The 18,991-nt window shown below is 49.1% G+C and overlaps 1 protein-coding gene across 3 annotated transcripts in view; it reads left to right on the plus strand.

Annotated features, from left to right (window-relative positions):
- TRPM4 (transient receptor potential cation channel subfamily M member 4) overlaps positions 1 to 18,991 on the plus strand; it is a 38,110-nt gene that overhangs the window by 15,122 nt on the left and 3,997 nt on the right. For all 3 annotated transcript variants that reach the window (XR_007123752.1, XM_047709967.1, XM_047709969.1), the window contains 8 exons: positions 4,699 to 4,828; positions 5,008 to 5,153; positions 6,332 to 6,444; positions 6,814 to 6,891; positions 10,332 to 10,763; positions 16,846 to 16,978; positions 17,113 to 17,287; positions 17,558 to 17,735. Coding sequence is in view for 2 of the 3 variants with exons in the window: in XM_047709967.1 (XP_047565923.1) it covers positions 4,699 to 4,828; positions 5,008 to 5,153; positions 6,332 to 6,444; positions 6,814 to 6,891; positions 10,332 to 10,763; positions 16,846 to 16,978; positions 17,113 to 17,287; positions 17,558 to 17,735 (1,385 nt within the window). In the remaining variant the exon portion in view is untranslated. The remainder of the gene's footprint in view (positions 1 to 4,698; positions 4,829 to 5,007; positions 5,154 to 6,331; positions 6,445 to 6,813; positions 6,892 to 10,331; positions 10,764 to 16,845; positions 16,979 to 17,112; positions 17,288 to 17,557; positions 17,736 to 18,991) is intronic.

Consider the following 18,991-nt stretch of genomic DNA (forward strand, 5'->3'; position numbering starts at 1 on the left):
TAAATAAAATTTAAAAAAAAGAAAAGAAAAAGAAATACCTTGACAGGACTTTTTCAGCTTTGGGTTGTTTTTAAACCCTCAAGTCATGGGTTAAATATAGATTATCTTTCACTGAGGTAAAATTAATATGACATAAAATTCACCATTTGAACCACTTAAAATTGTACGATTCAGTAGTAGCCTTTAGCACACTGAGTGTTGTGCCATGTCTGTCTAGTTCCAGAACATTTTCGTCATCCCAAAAGGAAACCTCATATCCAGTTAGCACTCAGTCCCCACTGCCTCCTCCCCCAGCCCCCGGCAATGACTAGTCCCTTTGGACTTTAGAGTTGCCTCTTCTGGATGTTTATAGATCGGAATCTTCTCGTAGGTGGCCCTTTGCTCTTGATTTCTTATGCTCAGCATAGTGTTTCCACGGGTCATCCAAGTTGCAGGGCGTATCTGCGCCTCATTCCGTTTCGTTACTGAATAATATTCCATTTGTCAGCGTGTGACGTTTTGTTCACCTCTTGATGGTCGCATGGGTTGTTTGGGCTTTCTGGCTATTGTGAATAACAGTGCGAGGAACATCGGTGTGCAGGTATCTGCTTGAGTCCCTGCTCTCAGCTGTTTTGAGGCCACATCGAGGAATGGGGGTGCTGGATCAGATAATAATTTTAGGCTTAAGCTGTAGTGGAAACACCATACTGTCTTCCACTGTATGTGTATGTACATACAGTGTACATACTGTATGTAAAAGGCCGCACCCTTTTACATTCCCACCAGCGAGGCACAGGGGTTCCAATTTCTCCACATCTCCGCCAACACTTGGTATTTTCGGTTTGTTTGTTTTTTGTAATTGCCGTCCCTATGTGGCTTTGACCTATTTCACTTTTTTTTTTTAAAGATTTTATTTATTTATTTGTCAGAGTGAGCACAGGCAGACAGAGTGGCAGGCAGAGGTAGATGGAGAAGCAGCCTCCTGCTGAGCAAGGAGCCCGATGTGGGACTCGATCCCAGGATGCTGGGATCATGACCTGAGCCGAAGGCAGTGGCTTAACCAACTGAGCCACCCAGGCGTCCCGGACCTGTTTCCTTAATGATTGGTGACATGGAGCAACTTTTCATGTGCTTATGGACCATCTGCATATCTTTTGAGGAATGTTTGTTTTGGTCCTTTGGGGGCCCTCCCCTTTTTTTGAGAGAAAGTGAGTGGGGAGGGAGAGAGGGGGAGTCTTTTTTTTTTTTTTTAAGATTTTTAAAATTTATTTGACAGAGATCACAAGTAGGCAGACAGGCAGGCAGAGAGAGAGGGGGAAGCAGGCTCCCTGCTGAACAGAGAGCCCAGCGTGGGGCTTGATCCCAGGACTCTGAGGCCATGACCTGAGCCAAAGGCAGAGGCTTTAACCCACTGAGCCACCCAGGTGCCCCGGAGACAGGGAATCTTAAGCAGGCTCCACACCCGGCATGGAGCCCAACGAGGGGCTCAAGCTCATGGCCCTGAGATCATGACTAGAGCTGAAATCAAGAGTCAGATGTTTAACTGACTGAGCCACTCCTGCCCCCTGCTTTGCCCATTTTTTAAATTGGTTTGTCTTATTTTCTGTGGTTGCATTGTATGAGTTCTTTATATACTCTGGATATTAATCCCTTATCAGGTATATGATTTGCAGATCTCTTCTCCTTTGCTGTGAGTTGTCTTTTAACTCAGTTCATAGTGTCTTTTGATTCACAAAAGTTTTAAATTTTGATCAAGTCCAATTTGTCTGTGTTTTTGTTTTTGCTTTTGGTGTCATGTCTAAGTAACCATTGCCAAATCCAAGGTCATGAAGTTTTATTCCCATGTTATCTTCTGAGTTTTAAAATTATATATATTATCATTATTTAATCCTACTTGTTAATCTTTTTTTTTTTTTTTTTCAGCACAACAGTCTACTTGTTAATCTTACTGAGATTTCTTATGTGTGATGAGTCACTTCTCTTTGGCTGGTTTCAAGATTCTCTCTTTGTTTTTGGCTTTTGACAATTAAAAAAAAAAAAGATTTTATTTATTTGACAGAGAAACACAGCCAAAGAGGGAACACCAGCAGAGGGAACAGGAGAAGGAGAAACAGGCTTCCCTCTGAGCAGGGAGCCTGATGCGGGGCTTGAACCCAGGACCTTGGAGTCATGACCTGAGCCGAAGGCAGACGCTTAACAACTGAGCCACCCAGGCACCCCCAGCTTTTGACAATTTGATGATAATGTTTTTCTTTCTTTCTTTCTTTTAAAGATTTTATTTATTTATTTATTTATTTGACAGAGAGACACACAGCAAGAGAGGGAACACAAGCAGGGGGAGTGGGAGAGGGAGAAGCAGGCTTCCCGCCAAGCAGGGAGCCTGATGTGGGGCTCGATCCCAGGACCCTGGGATCATGACCCAAGCTGAAGGCAGACGCTTAACAACTGAGCCACCCAGGCGCCCTGATGATAATGTTTTTCCAGTGTGAATCTCTTTGAAAATTTATCCTGCTTTGTTTTCTTTGCTGTTGGATGTGCAGATCCATGTCTTTCATCAAAATTTGGGGAGTTTTAGTCCCCCAAACTCAAAATATCTTTATAATTCGAAACATTTTTTCAATCTCGAAATATTCTTTTCTAGCCCTTTCTCCCTGTCTTCTTCTTTTGGGACTCCCATTATGCATATATTGGTATGGTTGATGGTGCCCCACACGTTTCTTCAGATCTGTGTATTTTTCTTTATTCTTGGTTTTTATTTTTTTGCACCCAAACCAGATAATCTCAACTGATCTGTCTTCAACTTCATGTGTTCTTTCTTCTGCCTCCTCAGAGCTGCTGTTGAGGCCTGTTAGTGAATTTTTCATTTCAGTTATTGTACTTTTTACCTCCAGAATTTCTACTTGGTTCCTTTTTTTTTTTTTTTCTAAAGATTTTATTTATTTGACAGAGAGAGATCACAAGCAGGCAGAGAGGCAGGCAGAGAGAGAGGAGGAAGCAGGCTCCCTGCCGAGCAGAGAGCCCGATGCGGGGCTCGATCCCAGGACCCTGAGATCATGACCTGAGCCGAAGGCAGCGGCTTAACCCACTGAGCCACCCAGGCGCCCCAACTTGGTTCCTTTTTGATAATTTCTGTCTCTCTGTTCCTATTCTTTGTTTAGTAAGACATCCTTCTCCTGGTTTTCTTTCATTTTTGTCCATTATTTCCTTCAGCTCTTTGAGTATTTGTGAAGCAATCGATTTAAAATCTTTATGCAGTTAAGTCCAAAGTCTGAGCTTGACAGAGACAGTTTCTATTGATTTTTTTCTTCTCTTTTCCTTCTTTCTTTCTTTTTTCTATTATTATTGTTATTATTATTATTGTTATTATTTATTTATTCCTGGGAATATGCCATAATTTCTTGTTTCTTTGCAAGCCTCATAGTTTTTTTGTTGAAAACTGGACATTTTGAATATTATAATGTGGCACCTCTGGAAACCAGCTTATCCTTTCCTCTGGGATTTGTTGTAGCTTGCTATGAGCTATTGGTGGTGGTGTTTGCTTAGTGACTTTTCTGCGCTATTTGTGTAAAGGCTTTGCTTTTGTGTATGCTTTGTCATGTGTGGCCACTGAAGTCCCTGTTCTGTTAGCTAGGTGGCCAGCTAGTGACTCATCAGAGAATTCCTTAAGTGCCCAAGCTGGGCTTGGGGAGCAAAACACCGCTGGGTTGCAGATGGGCTCCAAGTCGGAGCTGTATTTCAATACTCAGGCAGGCTGTGTACAGTTCTGTCTTAGCCTTCACTTCCTGCTTTTGCTGGGGTGAAAGTTCCACAAGAGGTGAACACTCAGGGTTTTCTTTGGACTTTTCTGAGCCTGCACCCAGTCTTGGTCATGTGGGTGGCCTTTCCCTGATCCATGTAGGATCTCTTCAAGCCCCTTATTCCTCGGAGTAGCTCCTTCCTCAGCCACTTCCCTCCCCACTTTCCAGTTTTTGCTGAACCCTGAATGTTATTCTTGGCTTCAGTCAGCTGAGGCTAATGCATTTGTCTCGAAATGCTTTCAAACACCACTTGGGGAGCCATTTCTGCTTGGGGAAAAGCCCCCAAAACAGTGAAATGAAGACAAACCCTTGAGCTGACCCTCCAGGGACAGCTAAGTCCACATGGGCAACCACAGTGATTTGAGAGTCAGATCTGAATTGCCCCTTCTGGTAGCAACAGCTCGCACCGAGAGTGTGGGCTGTTGCCCTCCAGGCGGCCCTGGAGCTGTGGACTTGACAGCAGTAGTTCACATGTCACAGGGCTCTTTTGCTGAAACTTGTGTTTTCTCTCTTCATTGAGCTTTCTCCTATTTGTTGTAAGTTTTATGTTCGGTTCTGGAGCTCTGAGAAAGTTGCCTCTGACAGCTTTTGGCAATTTATCTGTTGCTTTTGTGGAGAGACACAGTCTTGAAGTTCTCTACTCTGCCATTTTAGGTGACATCACCAGCCACTTCCTGACCTGTCTCTAACCTCTGATGTCATTCTAACTCTGTCTCAGCCCTTGGTCCCCAAACAACCTGACTTTGGACATTTTTCACCCGATGACCACCAGCTTCTTCCAGATTCATCTACAAACACTACGTCATCCTTGGCCACTGATGACCCTGGTTAATTCCTGACTTCTGGTTCTTTCCTTTTCCCGTGACCACAGGTTTGCCCCCCTCCCCGTCCCCGTCTGTGACCCCTCTCTCTGCCTCTCCAGGGCTCTAACGCTGTGGCCTCAGCTCTTGGGGCCTGTTTGCTGCTCCGAGTGCTGGCACGCCTGGAGTCTGAGGCTGAGGAGGCAGCACGGAGGAAGGACCTGGCGGCCAAGTTTGAGGGTCTGGGCGTTGGTGAGTAAGGCATGGGTGTGTCGGGCGGCAGGGGACAGGGAGCTGCCATGCAGGAAGTTGTGCATCTCCCCACTCCTCTTCTCCCAACCCTGCTCCTTCCTCCTCAATGCACTCATCTTTCCTCTCACACCATGTCCTCACTCCCTTTCTTCCCTCCCACGTAAATCTCCCGGCGCCAGACCTTTTCGGTGAGTGCTACCGCAGCAGCGAGAAACGGGCCGCTCGCCTGCTCCTCCGCCGCTGCCCACTCTGGGGGGATGCCACTTGCCTCCAGCTGGCCATGCAGGCTGATGCCCGTGCCTTCTTTGCCCAGGATGGGGTACAGGTAAGCACCTGAGGCGCCAACACCCCACACAGTTCCCACCTGGAAACTTCGGGAATTATGGAGGAGAAGCCCCTGCCATTGTGGGCAGTGAATGGTATGGACAAGCCTCCGCTCTTCCTGGAGACCACCCGTCCTCCAGAAACTCTCTCCCAGAAGGGCTGCACTTCCCAGAAGAAGCACCCCCTGCCACAGGAAAGCCAACCTTCCCACAGCAAAGCCCACCCTCCTAGAAAGTTCTATCCTGAACAGAAATTCCTGGTGACCACCGGAAGTCCCATCTGTCACACAGGAAGTCCTCCCACTCCCACAGGAAATCCCATTTCTTCCAAAGGAAGCCCTAGTCATCTATAGGAAGTCCCTCCCACTTCCTTAAGGGGTTCTTGCTTCCAGGTCTCCACAATTAGAATGACCTCACTGAACAATTACCTAGTGTTTTAGGCATAGACAAACTTTGGCTTAGGAAGCCCACCTTTCCCATAGGAAATCCTCTCCTTCAGGAAGCCCTGCTTGCCCCCACGTCTCTCCCATCATGTCCATCCTGACATTTAAAACTCTTCTCCGTATCCTTAATGTGAATCTGATAAGGGCGTGACACTGGCTGGCTCAGTGAGTTACAGCACACCACTGGATCTCAGGGTTCAGGTCCCACACTGGGTGTAAAGCTTAGTTAAAAAAAAAAAATCTGATGGGCTCAGAGTCCCACCATCAGTACAGGAAGTCCACTTACCCCAACAGGAAGCCCCATCCTCACTTGTCAGAATGATTTGGCTGGCATTTCACCTACTTACCCAGAGCTCTTTGCTTCGAATAGTGGTTAAACTCGTGGATTCCAGCCTGGGCCTCTTGCTTAACCTCCCCCTGTGCCATCTGTGAAAAGAGAGAAAATATCATTACTGGTTCTGGGAGTGTGGTGAGGGGGAAGTGGGCTAACCTATGTGAAGTGCTTAGCCCAGTATCTAGCATGTTGTGTTAATAAATGGTGGCTGTTTAACTCTACCAGCTAAAACCTTGGGCAGGTCATCCTCACCTTTGACCTCCTGCCCCCCATCCCCAGTAGTTTTGGTCGCCATATTGAGCGCTTGCGCTGATGCTGCAGCTGTGGCCCAGTTCTGGCCTGGGGTCTTTAGAAAGGGGCTGTGGGGGACATTCAGGCTCCTAATCCTCCTCACACCCCACAGTCTCTGCTGACACAGAAGTGGTGGGGGGAGATGGACAGCACCACTCCCATCTGGGCCCTGGTTCTCGCCTTCTTTTGCCCCCCACTCATCTACACCAACCTCATCACCTTCAGGTCAGTCCCCTGGGATTAGAATGGCAGGAGGGGGGCACTCGGTTTCTCCTTCCTGCTCACTTCTGGCTGCCTTCCTACTTGGTCTATCCTGTGCTTCCCTCCCTGTTTGCTCTGTTTCCCTCCCCCAGGCTGGGGCCGTGTCTGGGAGGTGAGCTCCTGGGGGGGGCTCTTTGCAGTGCCTCTGGGGGAATAGTTCCTCTGCCCTTTGGCCATGGCTCCGGGAGAAGGTCTCTTTGGGCTGACTCTGGAAAGTGCCTCACTGTCTCCCTGCCAGGCCTCTGGGTGAAGAGGTTTGGGTCTCTTTCTGGAGAATTCCTCTTCCACTCACCCCTGCCCCCATTCCTCACTCTGTGCTTTTCTCCATGCCAGGAAGTCAGAGGAGGAGTCCGTACAGAAGGACCTGGCATTCGACATAGATCGGAGCCTCAACGGGGAAGGCCCTGTTGGGTGAGTGAGGTGGGGTAAAGTGATTTGGGGCACCCTGGGCAGCTTCAGGAGCACCAGGTGCTGGCAACAAAGCCGGAGGGGAGAAGTGGAGCTTCGGGGGGTGATGGCTTCATGAAACCACTGAAGAAACCAAGGAAGTTTCCCAAATGCCAAGCTCGAGGCTTGGGTCAAGGTTTGGTTCTGCCACGAAGGAGGTCCTCACTGGAAGCCAGTTTACTTCATGTTACACGTTCTTCCATCTTGACGTAGCAAGTGGAATCAGGTGGATTTGCTTCATTTAGAGATCTTCCATCTTTTTTTTTTTTCCTGACTCCAAGGGTCTTTGCTCTTAAATCTCTATGCTGGGGTACCCAGGCCTAAGCAAGCATCTATCAAACGTCTGATAAGGCCACAGAGTGGAGATGCTGAGGGACTTGGCTGTGAGCCGAACAGACCTGGGTTCAAATCTTAACTTTGACCTTAGAAGTGACCCCAAGCCTCAGGATTCTTTTCTGTAAAATGGATGTGTGTGGAAAGCTGTGCCTCTGTCAGATAGGTTGGGCAGGGTGCAAAGGAGAACAGGTAGGGGCACCTGAGCGGTGCAGTCAGTTGAGCGTCTGACTCTGGGTTTCGGCTCAGGTGATCTCAGCGTTGTGAGATCCTTCCCTGCATCAGACCCCACGCCCCGTGTGGAGTCTGCTTGCGATTCTCTCTCTCCCTCTCTCTGCCCCTCCCACTGGTGCTCTCTCTCTCTCTAAAATAGGTAAATAAGTCTGAAAAAGAAAAAAAGAAAGCATCCTACACTCTCAGTGACTGTCAACAATGAAGGCTTACTCCTCCTGCCCCATTTTTGGGTTGTCTGTGTCTTGGCTCCGTTCTGGTTTCCACTTTGGGATGAGGGAGCCCCTCCGAGCTGGGACGTGGCTGGTCTCATGGCAGAGGGAAAAGAGAAATGGCAAACCAGGTACTTAGTCTTATAGCCTCATGTGGAAGGGACACGTGTCACTTGTGCCCACATCTCATGGGCAGAAGTGAGGCATATGGTAATCCCTTACTCCTGGTCCTCCCACCGAGAGGGAACCAAAATATTTCATGTGGAGTAGCTCAGTGTGCCCAGCGCCTGGGGGAGCAGCCAGGAGAGAATGCAGAGAATGCATCATGGCGTCTGGCACGTAGTAAGGAGTCAGCATCATGGCGTCTGGCACGTAGTAAGGAGTCAGCATCATGGCGTCTGGCACGTAGTAAGGAGTCAGCATCATGGCGTCTGGCACGTAGTAAGGAGTCAGTTAATGGAATTTCTTATTGATCCATGTCTCAGTTATCTTGCTGAGTGGTGGGTATGAGCATCAGGGTCTGAATCTCTGGTAGTGGAGAAAGGGGAGAGAGGCCCACATTTATGTTCCTCCTTGTACCCTCCTTCTCTACTTTAGCGATGTAGTAAGAAAAGGAAAGGACCCTGGCCCCCAATATTCCAGATGAAAAATGTTTCAGGTAACTATTCAAAGCATGGTCAGAAGCCAGAAGTCTGTAAGACCCACTACATGCCTCGAGGAGCAGTCAAATTGAGATACATATATGCAAACATGTTTTTCTGAGACAACGCACAATGAATACAATATGTTTGTCAGGATAGAAGAGAAAACTAAGAAAGGAGTTGGGACCACTGAAGAAGGTTGGCTAGAAGTCCCCAGTGTCAGGACCAATCATGATGTCCTTGCCCAGGGAGTTCCCAACTTTTGCATCATGATGATGATGACAGTGATGGTGACGACAGCCGATGCTACAGACACTTACAGAGGGTAGCCAGTGTGCTAAATCCTTTTGAAAAACAGCTTATTTAATTTTCTCAACAACCCTATGCAGTAGAGTCTGTTATCATCCCCATTTCACAGTTGAAATCACCAAGGCACTAAGTCATTTGCCTCAGCTCATGTGACTGGTAGGTGGTAGAGTTGGGATTTGAACCCAGATCTTGTTCCTGAAGCTGTGTTCTTAGCTGCTGGGGAGTGCCACCTCCATGGTGAGCTTTGTAAAAGGACAGATTCCTGGATCCTTCCCCAGAGAGGCTCAAGATGGGCCCCAGAGTCTGTGAGGCCTGGTTGTGCCTGATTCAAGGTGGCGGATGGCAGGAAGCATTCTGACCACACGTTCTTGTTTCCAGGGCCCTGCAGAGGGTGAAAAGTAAAATACCAGGTCTGTTTTCCCTCAATGTTAGGGAACTTTCTGTCCTCTCTGCATCGCACTTTCTTCAGCTTTTATAATACCCTCCTCTTGTTTTCCTGAGAACAGCTTTACTGAGATAAAATCCTCATATTATTCAGTTCACCCATTTAAGGGGTTACAATTCAGTGGTTTTTAGTATATGCACAGAATTATGCAGTTGTCACCATAATCCATCTTAAAACATTTTTGTCACCATCACAAGAGCCTCTGTACCCCTTCATGGTCACTCTGTATTCCTCCCCTCCCCCCACCCTCAGTGGCCAGTAACTTTCGTTATCAGGACTTTCGTCTCAATCAATTTCCCTGTTCCTGACGTGGTGTATGAACGGAGCCACACACTGTGTGGTCTTCTATGATGGGTCTCATTAACCTAGCGTCTTGGTTTCAGGATTGCTCCACGTTGTGGCTCGCATTGGTGCGCCCTTCCTTTTCAGCGCTAAATAATATTCCGCTGAATGGATAGACCACATTTCATGGACCCGTTTGGGCTGATGCACCTTTGATCAGTTGATGCACATTTGGGTTGTTTCCACTTTGGGGTTGTTATCTTTCTGCCTGGTTTATGAGAAGAAGATGCCTCCCAAGCCAGTTTACTTTTCCCGTTAGCTGGTTGAGTTTGTCTTCATGCGTATTATTCATTTTGGCATTTGAGGTCCAAATGAAGAGTCAGGATGAAATTGGGACAGAGGGTCAGAGCTCGGACAAGAAGGGTCAGAGAGGGGAGCGGACCAAGAAGGTCAGAATCCAGAAGCCAAATACGGCTGCTCGCTCTGAGATCAGATACAGGGAGCCTGGGCCGGACGATCTGACATCAGATCTGTGGGGTGGACGTTAATACTCAGGCAGGGGCTTTCAAACCTGAGGAGCCAAGCTCATGAAAGTGAGGGGGTCGGAAGTCCGGTGGACGGTCCAAGGTCAGACGTAGAGTCAGAGGTTGCGAAGGTGAAAGAAGAGGGATTCGGAGTCAGAAGCCAGACCAGGGTCAGAGGTCATTCCAAGGCACCAGAGGTCGGAGGGTGGAGAAGGTCAGAGGTGGAAGGTCAGCAGTCTTGCCTGAAGGAGATCTTAGAGGGCAGAGGTTAGATATAGGGGGTCAAACGTCAAGGAGATGGTTGACCCGGGATTTGGTTTCAGGTCAGGCAGGGTTAGAGGTCAGATGTGAAAGGTCAGAGGTCTTAGTGACAGTGAAGAGGGGCTCAGAGGTCAGACTGAGCCTCCTCCCTTCCCCCTCCCCCCAGGCTGGCAGAGCCCCGGGAGAAGAAGGCCGTGCGGGTGCTGGGACAGCCCAGGCGCGGGGCCTGCTGCGGGGTCTGCCCCCCACGCCTGCGCCGCTGGCCGCAGTTCTGGGGGGCGCCGGTGACCGCCTTCGTGGGCAACGTGGTCAGCTACCTCCTCTTTCTGCTGCTCTTCGCCTGGGTGCTGATCGTCGACTTCCAGCCCGGCGCGCCCGGCGCCCTGGAGCTGCTGCTCTACTTCTGGGCCTTCACCCTGCTCTGCGAGGAGTTCCGCCAGGGCCTGGGCGGCGGCTGGGGCAGCCTGGCCACCCGGGGGCCCGGGCCCGGCCCCCAGCAGGCCCCGCTGCGCGGCCGGCTGAGCCTCTACCTCGCCGACACCTGGAACCAGTGCGACCTGGTGGCCCTCACCTGCTTCCTCCTGGGCGTGGGCTGTCGGTGAGTGTCCCCGCCACCTGCCGCCCCCGCGCCTCCCGGCTGGGCCGGAGCCAACCCTGCTTTTCCATCCCGAAACAAAGTCCCTTCTTGATCGACAGCACAGTCTCCAGGGGGGCCGACGAGCAGCTAGTTCGCTCACACCTGGGTTCCGGGCTTTAGGGCCGCGGCTGCTGTTTCTCTAGATCTGCAGGTTGCCGGGCTTTTCTCTGGTCCCCAGACCTGGCCCCGCGGTGGCACCCGGAGCCCACAGAGCACAGTCTTCCCCCAGTCTCCCGGCCAGGCCGGGGCGCAGCTCACCTTCCCCGCTCTGCCCCCGCCTCTGTCCCCATCTCCCGCCCGGCCCTCCGCCCAGCCTCCAGGATGTCTCTGGCCTCCAGTCCGTCCCCACGAGGCTCCTCCTACTCTGAGCTGCCGGGCCTGCCTCCCGGGGCTGCCCCGCACCCCCACACCCGGTCCTGGGGGCGCTGCCCGGTGGCGGCCTGCCCAGCTCTGCAGGCCCGTGCCCCACTCCTTTCTCTGCATCTAGGCTCCAGCCCCTCGGAGCGGATCGCAGTAATAATCCGGGTTATCCTCGTAATCGTAACACTGTAACCCGAGCTTTACCAGTGGGATGAGCTCTTAACCAAGGGAGGGGTTCCCAGCTTCCGCAAACTTCCTGGACCAGTTTTATCCCAGGGCAGTGAAACTCATTTCAGTCATTTTCAGTTTCAGTTTTTGAAAATATTTCAACTTTGTTAATTATTATTTGGGGTAAATCGAACAACAAATATTTGGCTCATCATTGGTGTTGTCTGTATTGAATTTTGCCAAATTCTAGGTTTTGTGTTTGCGAATTTTACATTGTGGCTTTAATGTCATTCGGGTCGTCTTCCTGGGTCAATTTTATAGATTCACATTTTTTTTAAAGATTTATTTATTTATTTGACAGAGAGAGAGATCACAAGTAGGCAGAGAGGCAGGCAGAGAGAGAGGAGGAAGCAGGCTCCCTGCTAAGCAGCAAGCCCAATACGAGGCTTGATCCTAGGACCTGATCATGACCTGAGCTGAAGGCAGAGGCTTTAACCCACTGAGCCACCCAGGAGCCCCTAGATTCACATTTTTTTTAAGATTTAAAAAATCTTTTCAATCATCTCTACCCCCAAAGTGGGGCTCGAACTCACAGCTCTGAGATCTGGAGTTCCTAGGCTCCGCCCAAGAGCCCGCCAGGCGCTCCTATAGATTCAGGTGTCACCAGGGAAGCTTGAATGTTTTCACCTTTTAGTCCATAAAAACCTTGACCGTTTCTGCTTACTTCTTAGCTAATTTATAAAAAACAAATTGTCAGGAATTCACCTCAGATATTTCCTGTTGCTAAGACGGGGCTGTGTCATGTTAGTTCGTTTCATCCGTGGCTTCCAGATCATACTGTGTGGTGTCCAGAGAGAGGGCAAAGGGCACGTCAAAACACCCTTGGGGGACGCCTGGGTGGCTCAGTTGGTTAAGCAGCTGCCTTCGGCTCAGGTCATGATCCCAGCGTCCTGGGATCGAGTCCCACATCGGGCTCCTTGTTTGGTGGGGAGCCTGCTTCTCCCTCTGCCTGCCATTCTGTCTGCCTGTGCTCGCTCGCTCTCCTCTCTCTCTGACAAATAAATAAAATCTTTAAAACAAACAAACAAACAAACAAAAACACCCTTGGGAACATGGATGTTTTGGGTCTTGGCATTCATGTCTTCGGGTCTTGCGCATGCTGTTCCCCCTTCTTGAAACACTTTTCCCCCTTCTCCTTGGCCAAGCCAATACGTACACTTCCTTGAGGCCTCCGCTTTGCTGCCTCCGTCTCTGGAAGTCCTCCCTTATCCTCTCCCGACTCTCGGTCCTTCCCAAATGATGCTCTCAGGACCGCTTGTGTAGTCTCTTTCCTCAAGGAAGATTCTAAACTCCTCAAGACACATCTGTCTCGGGGCACCTGGGGGCTCAGTCCATTAAGCCTCTGCCTTCGAGTCCGGTCATGATCCCGGGGTCCTGGGATCGAGCCCCGCATTGGGCTCCCTGCTCAGTGGGGAGCCTGCTTCTCCCTCTGCCTGCTGCTCCCCCTGCTTGTGCTCTCTCTCTGACAAATCAATCTTAAGAAAAAAAAGATACTTAGCTCATCTCCCAGCAACAGAAAATATCTTTGAAATATAGCCTATTACCAAAGAAATGCAGAAGTATGTCCTCAGTGAACACGATTAAAGAAATGAGGAACACACAACAGAAACCACGTCTCTCCAAGACTCCCCACTTTCTCCTTTGGTGCTGAGTTTGGTGCATTTTCTGCTTATTCTTTTTCTGTGGTTTTACATGGACAGATAAACATACTTTTGTAAATGAAGGACATTATATTTCACGTATTTTTCTGCAACTCTTTTTCCTTTTTAATAGGTCCTGACATGCTTTCCATATTGGTATTTGCAAAGATACCTTAGTCTTTGAAAATGTGGCATCAAATTCCAGAAGAAGGGGTTTCGACCATTGTTGGCTAAAGATCAGACAAGACAGACTTCTCCTTGCCAGAATGAAAGGAATGAATGAATTCTTTTCAAAAGGCAGTGAGACAAAAATTCTAAACTTCAAGAGGTAGAAATCAAGCCAAAAGTCTGGCCACAAAGTCTCATTTTCTACTCAAGGTAACATGACATTATAATCAGATACTAGCTGATGAAGTTTCTTTTCCTTTTATTTATTAACTATTATTATTATTTTTTTTTTAAGTCCTAGCAGTTAGGACACTGTTCCTGTGAAGAGAGCAGACAAAGAGCTTTGTGGACACAACCTAGTGACTTTTTCCAAGGACGGAAGGGATCTGACACCCCGTTTTATAATCTGGATCGTTAACAGCAGTGACTCCCTCCCTACCTGTCTCCGTTGACAGAGGCTTGCTTCCTCTGTGCTGTTAGAGATGCTACAAAGTAACTCAGCATGAATAATTTATTCCAAGAGCAAGATAACAAAGTTTTGCAGGACACTATGCTTCTGTTTCTCTTATTTTTTTTTTTTAAGATTTTATTTATTTATTTGACAGACAGAGATCACAGGCAGAGAGGTAGGCAGAGAGAGAGAGGAGGAAACAGGCTCCCCGCTGAGCAGAGAGCCCGATGCGGGGCTCAAGCCCAGGACCCTGGGATCATGACCCGAGCCGAAGGCAGAGGCTTTAACCCACTGAGCCACCCAGACGCCCCTGTTTCTCTTATATTTTGATTAAAGTATCTTTTGAGGGGTGCCTGGGTGGCTCAGCGGGTTAAGCCTCTGCCTTCGGCTCAGGTCATGATCTCGGGGTCCTGGAATCGAGCCCCGCATCGGGCTCTCTGTTTCGCAGGGAGCCTGCTTCCCCCTCTCTCTCTGCCTGCCTCTCTGCCTACCTGTGATCTCTGTCTGTCAAATAAATAAATAAAATCTTTTAAAAAAATATCTTTTGAGATGAAAGAGCCATGTGCTATCATGCTTTAGGAATATCAGTGATATTTTATTTTTAAGATTTTTATTTATTTATTTGACAGAGAGAGACAGAGCGAGAGTGGGAACACAAGCAGGGGGAGTGAGAGACGGGGGAGCAGGCTTCCTGCCAAGCAGAGAGCCTGATGCGGGGCTCGATCCCAGAACCCTGGGATCACGACCTGAGCCAAAGGCAGAGGCTTAACCCACTGAGCCACCCAGGCACCCCAAGGGTACATATATTCTTTTTTTTTTTTTTAAAGATTTATTTGACACAGAGAGAGATCAGAAGTAGGCTGAGAGGCAGGCAGAGAGAGAGGAGGAAGCAGGCTCCCCGCCGAGCAGAGAGCCTGATGCGGGGCTCGATCCCAGTACCCTGGGATCATGACCTGAGCCGAAGGCAGCGGCTTTAACCCACTGAGCCACCCAGGCGCCCCGGGTACATATATTCTTGACGTGGATAGATTTCCTTGTAGAATAGCTTCGCCCACATACATGCCCATCATCAGGGTAAGAGGGTGCCCCTTGAGACGCGCCTGACAGACAATACCGGGTATTTTCAATCTTTAAAATTTTTGTAGCTCTCAATTTAACCTTTAGATCTTTTTCTATCTTTTTTCCATTCTGACAGGTAAAAATGACTTCTCGTTTTAAAACTTATGCATCCCTGACTACTAGTTAGCTTGGACATCTGTTCATAGCAAATGGCCACTTGTCCCTCTGTCAATGTCTTTTCATAGGCTTGCCGCCATTTTAGAAAATACATGTTCATTTATGTTTGTTGATCTCTTGTGTACGTGTATGGATGGGTTGGTGCTCTCTCCTAACCCTTGGTGTTTTTTTTTTTCTTTTTAAGATTTTATTTTTAAGTTATGTCTACATCTAACATGGGGCTCGAACTCACAACCCGGAGATCAAGAGTTGCACACTCTGCCCCCTGAGCCAGCCAGGCACCCTAACCTCTTGGTGGTTTTATTTATTTATTAAAAGATTTTATTTATTTGACAGAGATCACAAGTGGGCAGAGAGGCAGGCAGAGAGTGGGGGAAGCAGGCTCCCTGCTGAGCAGAGAGCCGGATGCGGGGCTCAATCCCAGGACCCTGAGATCATGACCAGAGCCGAAGGCAGAGGCTTTAACCCACTGAGCCACCCAGGTGCCCCCCTTTTGGTGGTTTTGTTTTAAATACCTTCTCACTGTCTGCAGCTCATCTTTTCACTTTTGTATATTATCTTAAACATTCTTTTATTCTTTTCATTTGCGTCCCGAAATAACCAGAGACTTATAAAAAATGTGGCAAAAACAGGGCGCCTGAGTGGCTCAGTGGGCTAAAGCCTCTGCCTTCGGCTCAGGTCATGATCTCAGGGTCCTGGGATCGAGTCCCGCATCGGGCTCTCTGCTCAGCGGGGAGCCTGCTTCCCCCTCCCCCTCTGTCTGCCTCTCTGCCTCCTTGTGCTCTCTCTCACTCTGTCAAATAAATAAAGAAAATCTTTAAAAAAAAATGTGGCAAAAACAGTACAAAGAATTCCTCTATACCGTTCACCCAGATCCTCAGACGTCAACATCTTCCCTTATCAAAACCAAGAGATCTTAAACTTTACCAGTTGTCCCACCGATGTCCTTTTTCTATCCCAGGAGCCTACCCAGTTCCTCGATCCTTCTTCGGCTTTTATGATCTTGACACTTTTGATCAGGCCAGCCCCATTACTTTGTAGGACTTGCCTCCGTTTGAGTCTGTCTCAGGTGCCCTTGTGGTCAAGTTGAGGTCGTGCGTTTTTGGCAGTTTTGCCTTTCTCTGTTTATCGTATTTATGTCATCTCTTGACGGACGGAAATTTTATCTTTCAGAGTAGTCAAACTCATCAGTCTTTCCCTATGTTGTGGTTTTACACATCACTTGCGTAGAAGGTTTTGTTGTCTTGTGACAGCTCATCCAGTCAAGCTCATGAAGAAATTCTGTATTTTCAGATTTTCATGTTTTGCCTTTTACTCTAGGTTTGTTTTTGTTTTTTAAGTACCTTTATTTTTTATTTATTTTTGAGAGAGAGAGTTGGGGGAGGGAGGGGGAGAGAGAGAAGCTTAAGCAGGGGCCACACTCAGCACAGAGCCAAAGGCGGGTGTCATCTCAGGACCCTGAGATCACGGCCTAACCCCCACGGAGGCACCCAGGCGTCCCTTGCCTTTCACTCTAGGTTTTTAATCCATTCAGGGTTCAAGTACATGATGCAAATAGGGATACAGTTTTATTTTCCCCATAGGGGTCGTTGGTGCTGTTGGCCATCCGACCTCCCTCTGTGAACCATGTTCTCGTTATCCACTCTCCCCGTGAGGTCGTCTGTCTTCTGCTTACTCACTTGCTGGAACTCTATTTTGCCCCTTTATAGGTTGGACAAATATTCCAGCAGGTTTTCCGACTTGATTGTCACGGGGACCTCCCAAATCTTTGCCAAGACCCTGATTTATGCTGCCATTCCTAAGCGGGTACCAGTGAAATCTGGGTAAACCCGGGGTGAATCAGCAGGTCCTGGCTGCGGCCCCTCCGGGGTCACCCTAAGCCTGGTGTTGGGAAGACCTGGGTTTTCCTTTGTACCCCGTGACCCCTAAGTGAGCCCTGCCGCATCTCCCCGCACCGCAGGCTGACCCCCGGCCTGTATGACCTGGGCCGCACCGTCCTCTGCCTCGACTTCATGGTCTTCACGCTGCGGCTGCTGCACATCTTCACGGTCAACAAACAACTCGGGCCCAAGATCGTCATCGTGAACAAGATGGTGAGGGGGGCAGCGTCGGGTGGGCGGGTCCAGAGGAGGAAAGGGGCGAGGCAGGGAGGTGTGGGCATGGGCGTGACTTGGGGTGGGGTCATGCCAGGGGGCGGGTCCAGACTCGGTCTCTTCCCACCCCACAGATGAAGGACGTGTTCTTCTTCCTCTTCTTCCTGGGTGTGTGGCTGGTTGCCTACGGCGTGGCCACGGAGGGGCTCCTCAGGCCCCGGGATCGTGACCTCCCTAATGTCCTGCGCCGTGTCTTCTACCGTCCCTATCTGCAGATCTTTGGGCAGATCCCCCAGGAGGACATGGACGGTATGGAGGGATGAGAGGGCCTGACGCCCCCACCTTCGAGTACCCCCTCTCAGGGCTCTCCGTCCCTGGGGTTCTATGCCCGCCTCTTTACGTCTCAGTCCCCCTCTCTCTCTAGGTCTCTGAGTAGCCCCTACCCCCTTCATCTCTATGCGACTCTGTCCTCCTTTCTCTTCGTCTCTCTGTTCCCTGTCTCTGGGTCTCTCTCTGGCTCTCTTTCCCCCACACCCCTCTGAATTTCTGTTTTTCTCTGGTCTCTGTCTCCCTTCACAGTGGCCCTCATGGAGCATGTCAACTGCTCATCGGAGCATGGCTTCTGGGCTCGCCCGCCGGGGGCTCAGGCAGGCTCCTGCGTCTCGCTCTATGCCAACTGGCTGGTGGTTCTCCTCCTCATCATCTTCCTGCTGGTGGCCAACATCCTGCTGCTCAATTTGCTCATCGCCATGTTCAGGTGAGGCCAGACTGCTCTCTGACCTGACCTCACCCAGCGTGACCCTTGACCCCAGTGTGACTTTCTGTCCCAGCTTGACCCCGACCCCAGCCTAATCAGTTCTGTCTTTAGTCCGAGAATTCAGACACTGCCTGGACCTGGACTGTGAACTCTGATCCTCTCTCTGAGCCAGGCAGAACATTAAAAAAAAAGGTTTTTTTGTGGCAAAATACATATAATTTGCCAATGTGAAGTGTACCAATTCAGAGCCATTAATTAAATTCATAATGTTTTACAACCATTACCACTATGTACTTCCAAAAAATGTTATCACTCCAGACACACAATGTGTCCCCAATGAGCCAGCGGCAACTTCCTGCTCCCCACTGACCCACCTGGCCCCCTGGAGCCCACTTTTTGTCTTTAGGAATTTGCTTATTTTAGAGGTTTCATATACGTGGATTCATACAACATTTGTCATTTTCTGTCTGGCTTATTTTACTTAGCATAAAGTTTTCAGTGTTTATCCAAGTTGCGGCACAGACCAGTACTCTCTTCATGGCTGAATAATATTCCATTGTACGAGTCTATCCCATTGTACGAGTCTATCCCGTTCCCTCATCTGTTCATCCGTTCGTGGACACTCATTTGTTTCCATCCCTTTGCTCTTTCAAATGATGCTGCACTGAACATTAGTGTTCATGTACCTGTTCGAGTCTCTTGTTTTTATTTCTTTTGGATATATTTCTGAAGTAGGATGCTGGGCACGCTGTGGCAATTCTCTTTAGCTTTTTGAAGCTGAACGGTTTTCCACAGCAGCAGCACCATTTTCTGTTCTCATTAGTGATGTAGGAGAGTTCCGATTTCCCCACAGCCTTGCCGTGAGTTGTTATTTTCCTTTTCAGAACAATGCTGCCGTCCTAGCTAGTGGGCGAACTGGTATTTGATTTTTTTTCTTTTAATTTTTTAAGGATTTTATTTTATTTATTTGACAGAGACCACAAGTAGGCAGAGAGGCAGGCAGAGAGAGAGGAAGGGAAGCAGGCTCCCCGCTGAGCAGAGAGCCCGACGCGGGGCTTGATCCCAGGACCCTGACACCATGACCTGAGCTGAAGGCAGAGGCTTAACCCACTGAGCCACCCAGGTGCCCCTCTCCCATTCTGTTGGTTGTCTTTTCCTGTTGTTGTTGTTTTTTTTAAAGATTTATTTATTTATTTGACATACAGATCACAAGTAGGCAGAGAGGCAGGCAGAGAGAGAGGGGGAAGCAGGCTCCC

This window comes from Lutra lutra, chromosome 17 (assembly GCF_902655055.1).
Source record: "Lutra lutra chromosome 17, mLutLut1.2, whole genome shotgun sequence".
In the NCBI taxonomy this organism is placed as follows: Eukaryota; Metazoa; Chordata; class Mammalia; order Carnivora; family Mustelidae; genus Lutra; species Lutra lutra.